The sequence below is a fragment of the Spermophilus citellus genome, assembly GCF_964194105.1.
Source record: "Spermophilus citellus genome assembly, chromosome: 4".
In the NCBI taxonomy this organism is placed as follows: domain Eukaryota; kingdom Metazoa; phylum Chordata; class Mammalia; order Rodentia; family Sciuridae; genus Spermophilus; species Spermophilus citellus.
The window spans coordinates 103910674-103924111 of NC_138185.1; the positions used below are offsets into that span (position 1 = coordinate 103910674).

A 13438-nucleotide genomic window follows, 5' to 3' on the forward strand; every position below is an offset into this window, starting at 1 on the left:
CTCCCTCCTGATACACTGGAGTTCACACTCTGAACAGTTCCATCTGTTTGCTCCCATGAACCTCAAAGCTATTATATCCAAGGGCAGACCTCAGTATCCTCCTTAGAAAACCACAACCACCATCTGTTGGTGGTCTCACCTTCCATGCGGATTCCCCCTAGAAACCCAGCACCTATTTCTCTTCCTCTTCCACCTCATCCTATGAATTTTACTTTCTAAATAGTTCTCAAATCTGGTCTCTCTTCAAGCTTAAACCTTCTTTATCTCCTCCCTTTGACTCCTCATTGGTTTCCAGGTATCAACTCTCAATCTTCAAGTCATCTTCCATTCATACCAGCGGGATCTGTTTAAAATATAATCTGAGGGACGAGGGATGTAGCACATTGGGACAGAGCACTTCTGGGGATGCCCAGAACCCCCCACCCCCGAAAAGAGCACAACCTGACCAAGTCACTTTTGTCCTTAAAACCTTTCATGGGACCCAGCTACCCACTCCTCTGTCTATACCCAAAGGACTTAAAAATCAGCATACTACAGTGACACAGCCACATCAAAATGCTTATAGCAACTCAATTCACAATAGCTAAACTGTGGAATCAACTGAGATGCCCTTCAACAGATGAATGGATAAAGAAACTGTGGTGGGGCTGGGGATGTGGCTCAAGTGGTAGCGCGCTTGCCTGGCATGCGTGCGGCCCAGGTTCGATCCTCAGCACCACATACAAACAAAGATGTTGTGTCCGCCGAAAACTAAAAAATAAATATTAAAAATTCTCTCTCTCTCTCTCTCTCTCTCACTCTCTCTTTAAAAAAAGAAAGAAAGAAACTATGGTATATATACACAATGGAATATTACTCAGCCTTAAAGGAGAATGAGATTATGACATTTGCAGGTAAATGGATGGAGTTGGAGAATATCATGCTAAGCCAATTGAAACAGCTAAAGACCAAATGTTTTCTCTGATATGTGGATGCTGATCCCTAATGAGGTGGGGTGGGGCAAGGGAAGAATGGAGGAACCTTAGATTGGGCAGAGGGGAGTGAGGGGAGGGCAGGGGGAATGGGAATGGGAAAGATGGTGGAATGAGACAGGCATTATTACCCTATGTACATGTATGACTGTATGAATGGTGTGACTGCGTCGGGTACAACCAGAGAAATGAAAAGTTGTGCTCTATTTGTGTACAATGAGTTGAAATGCATTCTGCTGTCATGTATGACAAATTAAAAACAACAACAACAAAAAACTTTCATGGCTCCGACTGTCTCTCAGTGAAGTTGACTGAAGTGGATTCTATGAAACATCAGTCCTGCCATATACTCCACATATATGTCCTCAATACATTTAGGAAATTCTGCACATCCAATACTCCTTTTTAAGATTCACAGTGACATTAGCATCCTAAACATGGCTTCATCGTTATCCTAAACTCTAGTGTTTTAATCTCTGACCTTCCTACCTGCCTGCCCGGGCACAACAGTCATTCTACCTCACAGCACGTTCAGACCTTTGGGTTCCCCCATTTTCTCCCTAGCTACTAAGCCCTGACCTTCTCTTGCCACCATTTTCATTTACTCTACTTTTCTCTCAGTTCACCACCAGGCACAATGGATTAGCACCATGTTGCCTTTGTGCTGGCATCCCAGAGCAGCTGGAGAAAAGCATATTCCATGGTGAGAGCTGGAGCCAGTCCCAGACCTCCCTGGACCCCTGGCTGGTGCCCAGCATCATCTCTTTGCATCCTGAGTCACCTCTTCTCTTTTCAGAAAGGGGTGTTCCAAGGTTTTGTCAAGAGTTCCACCTTGCACCTGTTTCATTCTTTGCAGAAGATCCATCTCCCACTTCACAGGAAAAGAAGAGGACATATGCAGGAACTCCCTTAACTTCTGGAAAGGCAGACACCTCCACCTGCACTCTGGGTCTCCTCTTCCCCCACCTTTCCCACTTGTGTCCATCTCCTGCTTCTTCTCCCTGTCCTTTAGTCTTTGCCTTCATTCCACAGAAATGTTCAAATCTCTTCTGTCTGAAATGCAAGCAAACAAGTGGTCCGAATGGTCCTTTGATTCTACTTCCTTTCCTAGCTTTTGATCTCTCCTATCCTCTACATGATTTTCAAAAGAGACATCTACATTTTCTCATTCTAATTTCACTTTTATTTCCAATCTCAACCCCTAGCAGCCTTCCTTCAGATTTTACCACCTCCTGAAACTACTCTGGCCACAGTAACCAAAACTGTCTTGCTGTTCATCCAGGGGACATTTGGTGGCCCTTGCTCCATGACTTTGGAGCACTTGTTACTGTTGGCCCACCCCTTTTTAAACATGATGTGCCTTTTTTTTATCTTTTATTGATTTTATTTTTTTAAAATACACGACAGCAGTGGAATACATTACAATTCTTATTATACATATAGAGCACAATTTTTCATATCTCTGTATATATGATGTGCCCTTTGGCAGGCAGAATATCACCCTCAGGTTTTCCTCTCCTTTTCTACTTCCTTTGCATCTCCCATGATGCACTGCACTCCTAAATGTTAAGATTCCTGAGCTCCACTCTTGGCCTCCTGCTCTTCTCTTTCAGTGTCCTGTTCCTGGGAAATCTCATTCATACTCAGATCTTCAACTGTTCGCTGGATGGAGCAGACTCTCAAACATGTCTTCCACTCAGATCTCAGTCCAGAATTCTAGAACTATATTTCCCACGACCCACTAGATCCTGGACACCCCAGACAACACACCACAAACAGAACTCATCTACCACTGTGTGCCCCGTAAAGCAAATGAGAAGTAACTGGGAGTCAATGTAGCCTCTTGCTCCCACCTCCCCACCTTACCAGTCATTACAATATTACATTACATTACAATATTACGGGACCAGCCTGGTTGCACAAGGAGAATCATCTGGAAATTTTGCCAAACACAGCTCCCTGGGCCTTATGCCTTACTTCCAGAATCCAAATCCCCAAGATTCATGCCTAGGAATCCAATTTCTAGAAGTCTCACCCCTACCCAAGGCTCTTGTGAGGTCTGGCTCAAAGCACAGAGTAGCCTTAGAAAACCGCCATTCTCTAGCCTACCCTCTTCTGTCCACAGCCAACATCACCACTGCTTGCTTCACTCAGGGCAACAGCCTCCTCCCTGTGCCCCTAAGAAATATGTTGGTCCCTCTGATCCATTCTCCATACTGCAGCAGTGGCAACTTTCAAAAAAATGCAACAGGACCATGGCTCAACCCTACTTAAATCCTTTGTGCCTGTCTGGAACACTGTATTTGTAGCCCTTTGTCCTTGGTGGAATGATTTTGCCTATATTGTAAGCGTCACCTCCTACTTTACCCTCTTAGAGTTATGCAATCTAGCCATGCTGGGAGATATACGGTCCAACATACACATCCCTGTTTTACAACCTCTGTCCTTGCATGCGTTTTTCTTCTGATTATACCCCCCCACACACACACACACACAATCTCTCTCAGTCCCTCCAGATCTACTCCAAGCACCTGCCACTTGAGCACTAGCCCACATAGTGATCACAGAGTTCTAAGTTTCTCCCCCAGTTAAACAGCAAGCACTCAGGACAGGACCTGGATCTTGATCGGTTACTATCCCTAGAGTGGCACCCAGTTCCTGGCTCAGAGGGGTAGTTGGAAAGAGTTACTAAACAGAAAGGTAAAGAAAAGAAGAAAGAAGACAGGAAGGCTTACAAGGTTTGGGATGATTCTGTCAGTCTGTTTTGAGGTCCATGCCAAGAGTTGGATCTCCTCTGTCTAACAGGGTCTTGCTTTGAAACCTGGGGCTGGGTCCAAGAAATACTCTGATGGTGGTATTTTTGTTCCCCTCTTGGCTGAGGGTTTCCCCTGGTAGCCAGGCCAGTGATGGTACCCTGACCTTCCCTTCAATGTACCATGTGATGAGGTTTGGGGTTTCTGAGACATCTGACTCCTTCTGTCTATGCTTCTGTCTATGCTGGCCCCTGGATTTCCATTGACTACAATAGTGGGCACACAAAGACTCCAGGACCAACTCACACTCTAATGCTGAACTGGCCGTGCCCTCCTCCCTCCTGGACCCTGCCTCTGCCTTTGTTCTCATTTTGTGCCTGGACAAAAACACCACTACCCTCCTGTCATGGCAGCACCAACCTGGGGGGTAGACCCTTCACCTGGCTTATCTTGCTCCATCCTCTCTATTACAATGACTCTCTCCCTCTCCCTCTTGCCCCCTTTGTTCACCAAGTGCCTTTGCTGCAAGACCTGCCAGTCACTTTCATGTCTCTTCCACAGCCCTCTATATTCACAGACTTTCCCTGGGCCTTAATTATAGTACTAACTCCAACTTTGCTACCCTCCTCCAGTAACCCCCAGCACCTCCCCACTCTGGCTTGAGATGACTGACCCCTTGCTGGAGGTATGTTAGATGGGGGCAGACACCTACTTCAGCTGCATGGCACTTGTGTTACGTTCCCTCACTACAGAAATACTAGACCCTGTGTGAAGCAGGTATGATTCCATGACAGCCTCATCTTCCTCCTTCCACATTGAAGACCAGTTACTTAATTTGCAGTTGCCAGTGCAAAACTAAAAGGATCCCTTTTCAAAAATCACTAAGAATTTCAAAATGGCAATTGCAGATCATTCCTGCTTTTTCATTTTCCAATCCAATCACCAAGGCCTTCTAAGTGCTTGGTCCTGTGTGACTATACCAGTTGCACGTGCATAAAGCCAGCCTTGCCCATACTCCTTTCCAGTTGGTGACCATCCCTTTCCATGCTCTCGTGTTCAGTTGCTTTCTTAGTTCCTTAGGGCCTCTGGGCAGGAGACTAGACCCAGTCACATCCAGAAGTCCAGGGCCCTGTTCAGCAAGCATTCAGCACAGATTACTCCCAGGCCCTTGGGGAATCTTTACCCCCACACCACCCTAGGGCCATGGAACACTTACATCCTTCTCAAATCAATGCATAGTTATTGAGCCTTCATGATGGGGCCTGAGGAAAGGAGGAGAGGTTGGTAAACTTCAATAACTGTCCTCTACAAATTCAGATTACAACAGAGTTAAGACCCGAATAAGAGCAGAACCAAAAGGGATGTGTAAGTTCAAAGAAAAATATTCATATTTGATAAGGTAATTAATTTTACATAAAGATGGGCTTTGATGAATGAGAAAGGTTTTATTAACCTGAAGAGGAAAGAAGCATTGCTGGGTGAGGGCACAGCATGGACAAAGGCTTAGAGACGGACAGATGCATAGCAGGTTCTAGAATCTTGAGTTTTGCAGTTTGGCTGGGGTGTACAGATGGTGAAATAGTGGAAAAAGGCAGGAAGGAAAATTTGAGGTCTGCAGTGAAGAGCTGTGAGAGCGGCTGGAAAGTGTACTCCCTGGCATGGTACATATTTGGGAGAAAAAGAAGGGAGGAGTCATCCTCCGCTTGGTCTTCCCAACCTGACTACAGAACGCAAAGCCTTGCTTTTCTGCAAAACAGGACGAAATTATCCCGTGTTCTGGAGTTTGTTCAGTCCACCCTCCCAGCCCAAAGTCTGTCTGGGGCGAACGACAAAGGCCTGAAGGCCTTCCCTGCCAACGCACGCAGAACGACAATCTCGCGCGAGCCTAGTAGTGCCCAGGCTGGTGGGGTTGGGGGTTGGGGCTTTCCCGCCACTCACTCCTGTGGTCTCGCGGCAGAAGCGAGAGGTATGTGGTGGGGATGCGGAACAGGATCCCACACCCCGGAGGGGAGGGGACCGGACTGTCTGGTGACACTCAGAAGGCACGACTGAAAGGGAAGATAGTGGCTCCTTTCCCTTAATGACCCCACTACCCATTTTAACTTTATAGAATGGATATTTCAAACATATGCAAAAGTAGAATGATGTCAAACTCTCAAGGCCAAGCTTCGACAAGGACCAGTGTCATTTTTTCAAACCTCCCATCACTCATTTTAAAACAGAATGGGGGTGGCCTGGGAGTGACGGAGGTGCCCCCCAAGTTGGAGAACCCGTTTCAGGCCGGCACCACCCGAGGCTGGGACGCCAAGGCGGAGTGGGGGAAGGGTCGGGCGGGAATTGGGATCACACTGAGTGGGGGCCGCGGGGGGTAGGGGCGGGGCCCAAGCGGGAGGGGGGGCACCTTCGCAGTGACTCAAGGCGCGCGCGGCTGGTCGCAGAGCGCCAGTCTCCGCCTTGCAGCTCCGAGTGTGCCCGCTGCGCCGCCGCTGTCCGTGCTTGCCGCTACCTTAGCGCCGCCGCCACCGCCACCGCCACCATGCCCAACTTCGCCGGCACCTGGAAAATGCGTAGCAGCGAGAATTTCGACGAGCTCCTCAAGGCACTGGGTAAGGTGGGGAGAAGGGCGGTCCCCTAAGGGGAAAAGCGGCTTTCGAGGTGCGGCGTCCCGGCCCCAGTGAGGGTGCACATTGGGGAACCTCAGGCAGAAGAGAATCCAGGGAGCGAGAGATAAATCGCTTCCATCTCCATGGGCATCTCTCCTCCCAGGGGCGAGTAGTGCCAGGGACCTACCGGTTCAGGAAAACGTTTGCTGGATGTTTGGCGTCTAACCCGACGGTTCCGCCTTTATTTCGCGCTAGATCATGGCGAGGAGCGATTACTGGAAAGTTAGGGGCTTGGAATTTGGGAACTCAATTAGAGACTAGGCTTTGCCGCGAATTCACTGGGTGACTTGGGGAAAGCCACTTACCTTTCTTAGCCTGTTTCTCATCTCGAAATCTAGGGCAAGGACAGGTAGATTTTAAGGCTGGTAAAGTTAGAGATTTCGGGAAGTACCCAACAGGTCCGTGGACGAGGGGTGAATGGTGAGATCCTATGACCCGAGACGGTGGTGCACGCGCCCTTTCCTGAGCAGGTGTGAACGCCATGCTGAGGAAGGTGGCCGTGGCTGCCGCGTCCAAGCCGCACGTGGAGATCCGCCAGGATGGGGATCAGTTCTACATCAAGACTTCCACCACGGTGCGCACCACTGAGATCAACTTCAAGGTCGGAGAAGGCTTTGAGGAGGAAACTGTGGACGGACGCAAGTGCAGGGTGAGGTTTCATAGCCCGCGCAAGTGTTCCCAGGTTCCCGCTGGCGGCCCATGGACTCCTGCCACCGTAGAAATATGTCTCTCTTAGCAGCCTGTGGCGTGCTTTCGTGCTGTTTGCAGGAGGGTTTGTGAAACCTGGTTGCCCTGGGCTCAAAAGAAAATGTCCTACCCCCTCTCCGAACCCATCCTTGAACCACCCTGAGGTGCTAACGGGCACGCTTAAAGCGCGGGCTCTGGACTGCTCAGCGTTCCTAGCTGTGACTTTTGCAGCCGTTTGGGGCACCCTCCGCGCAAGAGCAGGCCGCGCCGGAGGAAGAGGTTGCAGGGGCTGCCTGGCTCCAGGGCAGTGCTGCTGCCACGTTTCCTGTCGCAGGTGGAACAGCAGCTCTCCTGTCCCGCCCCTTGGGTCCCTGGGCCGTCTGGGAAAGCTCTGGATCCAGTTTCAGCAGTCCCAATAGTCCGGTATCCCTCCCCGCCCTCAACCTGGGAAAGACAGAATCTTTCCAAAAGCAACGCAGGTTCTGGCTGGGGGAGTAGACTAAGTGCCCTCTCTAAGTCCTCAAGGGCAAGAGGGTTTTTATTTCTATAAACACCGACCCAGGGATGAACAATTGTACATTTCTTTTTTGCTTGGGCAAAAAACTGCATTCGGTTAAGCAGATGAAAAAATAATTACTGCTGCTGCCTATTATTTTAAATGAGTGACAGAATATCTGTCTCCCTGGTTTTCTTCAACGTTTTTGAAAAATGAAAATAAGTAAAAACATTACAAACAGTGAGGAATTGTTTCCTTTGCCTTCCTGGAGCTGGTGCCCAGGGAGTCTGGACCAGGCTTGGAAGAAGGACTGAAAAACCCAGAGCCCCACCCCCACTCCCATCCCCAGCAGGATGCACAAGGCAATCTTTGGCCCTCAAAATTGACATAGTCTGAAAGTGATGCTCAGGCTTGGAACAGGTGGGATATGAGGTCCAAATCACCACATTGTTTGTAAAAACCAAAGATCAGGACAGGATTGTTAGTCTTGAGGGAGAAGACTTGATAATAGACAGGGCTTAATTTGGGGACAACCAAGGGTAGCTAGTGCCAGGGAGAGTAATTCTGATTTTAAAAAAAAATCAAAGGTTCACAAAGCAACTGTGAGAGAAGGGTTTTATTTATCCCCCAGCCCCTACTTTGCCTGATGAAGATGTCCCATGTGTTAGTTAAAAAGCAATTATGTGCACATTCAGTATTTCCCCAGCCCAGCTGTACCATACTTTGTGCAGACACTGGGGAAAGCTGCAAAGAATCCCCCCTTTTGCCTCCCCTCCAAAAGCATGAAGAATCTTTGGATCAGTTTGATTTAAAAATTTTTCTAGAAGGTTATAAATTGCAAAATGGAAGCATTTTTATCCTCAGTGTCAGAGACATCCAGGTTTATAACAAGAGGCTGTGTGCTATATCTGATGAGAAGTGCAAACAGAAAGGAAAGTGTTATCCCAAAACCTCTATAGAAAATCCTTCTCCTGATCTGCTGGCTATGGATGTACTTACAAACATGGTATCTTAACCGTTGTAAAATTTTGTGGTTCTAACGTGAAGGTTCTTGCCTTTAAAATTCAAATTGCTTGAAGAGGTAGTCTATTTTGACATAAAAGAATCATTGCGTGCCCTGAATTTTATTCCTAGAGATGTATGGCATGTCTAAGGCTTTGCTGCTTGAGTGAGTCTGTGTGTATGTCTGTGTAATACAAGATGTATTTTATACCCCATAAAATCCATGACCAGCACTCTGAATTTGGACTTTATGTAGCTCAGCAGAGAAGATTCTATGTGCTTGTGACAAGGACCATGTGTTGCTTCTCTGCACAGCAATTATTCTCCGGTGCTCATTGTTGTCTCTGCTCCCGCTGCCGAGACTGTAATTAATGTCACTAATGGTTTTCCTGCCTGCAGAGTTTAGCCACTTGGGAGAACGAAAACAAAATCCACTGCACACAAACTCTGCTTGAGGGGGATGGCCCCAAAACCTACTGGACCCGCGAGCTGGCCAACGACGAGCTCATCCTGGTGAGGGCCCTTTGACCTTGAAATGATCCCAAAGTTCCCCAGATAATCCTGAGGTCGCCCGCACAAAAATGTTGTTCTCATATTCTCATTCAAAGAAAGACGTTTGCCTTTGATTAAAATGTATGCTTTTTCATTTTTCTTTTTCTAATTTTGCAGTGCTGGGGTGGAGGACCTCACTGTTAGGCAAGCATCTCTACATAGCACTGAGCTGCATCCCCAGACCCCTGGGTTAAAATTGGAGCAGAAAGCCCAAGATGACAGCATAGGTCAGAGGAAGTCATCGTTAAATATTTGGCAGGAGAGAGGAGTGGCAAAATAGAGGCTAGAAACAGGCTGGGGTGCCTGCCCCTATCCAAACTGCTATGTCCCTGAGGTAGTGGGAGGAAGACTTCTTTTAAGCCAACTTCCCCTCCACCCTGGCTCAGAATACTTGGGCTTTGTGAGGTCCCCCAGGATCCTACTACAGAAGGGATCCCCCCCCCCCATTCTCATGCATTTGCTGGCTGGGAAAGGTATTAGAAATTTTTATCACATCAGCACTCAAAGCCATAGAGAACTTTTTTACCTCCAGACTTACAAACTCCTTTGGCCTTTGGGAGACAGAGAAGTAATGCTAATTTGGGAAATGTCTGAATGTAACAATGTGGATGGACAGGGCCTTTAGAACTGGAGAATGTGAACTCTAACCTTAAAGGTATGCAGGCAGAAACATACAAACACCCTCAGACAAACAAAATTACATGGTGAGGCCAAATTATAAATCCCTATAGTTTAATCACCCACCCTTCTTCCCTTTTAAGGTAGAGGAACAAAGGAAGGCTGGGAGGCAAACCATCCCCATGCTACTCCCCAAGGAAGCATTTTGTGTTTCAGGACTGATCAAACTTCTTGCAACCACCCCACCTCCAAGACTAGAAAAAGGAAAAGCCATTTTGAGTAACAAGAAATTTACATTCTTTGTTCTACATCAGACATTTATGAACATCTCACCTCTAAAATTCCACCTGCCCCATCTTAGTGAATGTTACCCCCAAATACTGGGAATAGGAGATGGCAAAGTGTCCTGGGAACAGAACAGACTCTCTCTGTGATCTAGGCATTGTCCTTCCCTTCCCAAGCTCAGTACCCCTGCTGTAAAATTAGGGGTTGAGTTGATTTCTGGTCCCTGAGGTCCCTCTCAGCCCTGAAATTACATGTTTGTTCTGCAAGAAGACCCTAAATTGAACTGTCTCTATTGCTTTAACTGAGGCTGCTTTGATATCTCTTCCTCTCTCTCCCCTCTTGTCTTGCTGGGATGATTTAGCATGCTTTTGTCCTTTCATAGAGAAAGGACTGGCTTAATTTGCAACCTGGTTAATGTTTCCAGGGAAGGAATACTTGATGGGGTTGGGGAGCAATTTGAGGCTGAGACTTGGAAACCTCGGAGAAAAAGCACATATGGTTTACTGGGACCAGAGACAGCAAAGAGCAAATGATTTTAAGGGTTCGGAAGTGTAACCAAGGGTTAAGTAAGATCAATTTGCTCTGAGAAGGTGTGATTTTATTAACCTTTGCAGAACCTGAGCAGCCAGAGTCATAGACCAAATTCTGCTAGAAGGACTGTACCACCTCTGAATCCCACATTCCCCCCACACTATAGTTCCACCCCAGCATCCTTTCCTGGCTCAGCAAACCTATATAAGCCTCAAAGGGAGCATTAATTCTTGACATTTGGAATCTGAAATGTGGGCTTTTGTTTCAAGAGTTATTATCATGAATAAATCCAAAACATCAGGAGATGCAATCTCCATATAACAAGAGGCAAATTATTCTGGTTAAGTTGAAATAAGCTCCCCCAGTGCCAACCATAAATTGCCCCTGAGCTGTAAGTTATGTTTCTTTGAAAACTGAGTATACTCCTTCAGACTGCTCTGGAATATTTTATGGAGAATTTTTTTTCAGCAACCTCTAAGCATAGTTTGCAGGCTGAGAAGTTCAAATGGGGCTGGAAATGGGATTTCTTCTAGTGTCCTGAAGCCATTTGTTAGCCTCAGTGAGCTTTCAGAGAACCAGAATATTTACTCCATGGGTAAAGAGTCAGATTCCTAAATTTTGGCATTCTATTTGATACTCCATGGCTACAGAGCTCAAAGAGTTCTGGAAAACCAACATGGTCTGCAGGATCCAAATATCTGAGAAGTGGATTTATGATGGGAACTCCACCTCCACATACCCCCAAGACACAGAATCATCCCCGTTCCTCACTATTAGGGAAAGAGGATAGGTGTCCAGAGTGGGTAAGTGAAATCAGAGGATCCCTAGTGGGATCATTTGGTCATTTGCTTCCTGCTAAGTATTAGAAGTATTGTTATGAAGCACATGTATTGGGATAATGCCCTAGCAAATGCTCTCTGAGAGCATTTCATGACCAATCTGTGATACACACCCCATAATTGTACAATTGTTATGTGGATTTAAAAATTTGTTTAACTCAAAAGTCCTTTTTAAACTAAACTCTTAGTCCAGTGATTTTAACTTTTGAATCTCAGGCCAGTGTGAAAATCTGATAGATAAGGACCTTCCAGCAGATAATTTTACATCTGCAAACAAACATACCCACACATCAGGCCTAATGACTTGGGAAGGTTTTGGTTTTTGAACATACACATTGCTTTCTCTGTTCTGACTGCCTGTGAGAGGCCCAGGAGAACAGGCATGTGAGTAATTGCTAGTTTTTGGAAAAGTTGAGACAACTTACTTATGGGCAATATCATTTCAGGAGCCAGAAGAAAAATGTTCTCTGTCTGCGGAATGATTTGTGTCTTCCCATCAGCAAACAAACTAACAAAGAGCCATAGAATTTTAGATGGAAAGAACCTTTGGGATAATCTTGTTCAAGTCCTCCCCTCCCTATTGTCCACCCGCACAAGCCTAGAGAGGAAGAGAATGGCTTAGGTTTACCCAGCTGTGAGTTGGAGAGCTAGATCAGGGTGACAGTGCCGCGTTTTTGCAGCTGAGACCAATTTTCTAGCTTGCCATTGATTTGATTTGAGTGTTATAATTCTCCTTCAGCATCATTAGGGGATTGGTTCTAGGACTCCCTTTGGAAAATCTATGGATGCTCAAGTCCCTTCTGTAGAATGGGGTACTATTTTGCATATGCCCTATGCAAATCCTCCTGTATACTTTAAATCATCTCTAAATGACTAATAATACCTAATGCAATATAGATGCTAAGTAAGAAGCTGTTATACTTTTTTGTTTAGGAAATAATGATGAGGAAAAAAAGTGTGTATGTGTTCATACAGATGCATTGTTTTTCTGAATATTTTCAATCTGTGGTTGGTTGAATCTGAGGATGTAGAGCTTGTAGATACAGAGGCCTGTTGTAGTTACACATCGGAGTCTTTTTCCCAGGCTTCATAGCTGCTTCCTGGAAATCAATTCTATTCTGTCTCCAAAGCAATCTCATCTCACTTGTTGGTATTGGACCCTGTGACCCCAGCTGTCCAAGCCCCTTGCTCTCTTGCAGTGGTTTGAAAGAAGATGGAACCCCTTCAGAAATGTCCAGTATGAAGTTCTTCCCCTTTTGATATAACTTCAAAACTAAAGCTGGGAAACTTGCATTTCTTATGTCAATACCCCAGTTGCCTCTGCCATTAAGGAGCTTGGGGAGGAACCTCAAACCCTTAGTGCTTACTTGGCATCAGCACAACAAGAAATTGAATGCCTGTTACAAACAGTTTTTAACAGGGCAGTAACTGGCCTTATTAGCAATATGCTTTAAACATTTTTTGCACAGGCATCTGTACTGATTGGTTTTCCTTTTCTTCTTTTCTGCAGACATTCGGTGCCGATGATGTGGTCTGCACAAGAATTTATGTCCGGGAGTGAAGGCAGCCAACTTGTTCCCACTTTTGGGACAGGATGCAGGTTTCCCCAAGGAATATGTCATAGGTCTGAGTTGCCAGTGGGCCACCCTCCCCCCATCAACATTAGGTGATCCCATTTTCCCTGTGACAATGTTGTAGTGTTCCCCTCAAGGTCTCTGTGCCTCTTGTACCCCTGGTGCTCTGTAGTTTGGCAATGCATGGTTGCATCAGTCATTAAACTGGTTGGACACATCTTGAGTGTTTTTCCTTTTGGGGACTGCTTCTTGGGTTTCAAATTACTGTGTACTGGTGCCCCCAGCACTGCATCGATCTGTATGGTGTTCTCAGCTTGAGCCTGCTGCCTAGGTTTTGAGCTCTAAGTGAGCATCAGCAGTCACAAACTGGGCTCCTGCAGACTGGTGGGGTCCAGGCCATAGATCCAGCTGCAAATGGACCTCATCATGTTGTTTTTAAGTGAATTAGTTGCTACTGGTGATTCCAG

General features: G+C 46.4%; 1 protein-coding gene across 2 annotated transcripts; it reads left to right on the forward strand.

Annotated features, from left to right (window-relative positions):
• The first annotated feature begins 5556 nt into the window (after positions 1–5556).
• On the forward strand, positions 5557–13177 carry CRABP1 (cellular retinoic acid binding protein 1). 2 transcript variants are annotated; one of them, XM_081293315.1, is made up of 5 exons: positions 5557–5690; positions 6163–6330; positions 6858–7036; positions 8972–9085; positions 12908–13177. In XM_081293315.1, the coding sequence occupies exons 2-5, from the start codon at positions 6261–6263 to the stop codon at positions 12956–12958; spliced, it is 414 nt and encodes a 137-aa protein (XP_081149441.1). In that variant the 5' UTR covers positions 5557–5690; positions 6163–6260; the 3' UTR covers positions 12959–13177. The 2 variants fall into 2 exon arrangements, with proteins under 2 accessions (XP_081149441.1, XP_081149442.1); XM_081293316.1 differs by lacking the exons at positions 5557–5690; positions 8972–9085 and having other exon boundaries at positions 6127–6330.
• The last annotated feature ends 261 nt before the right edge of the window (positions 13178–13438 follow it).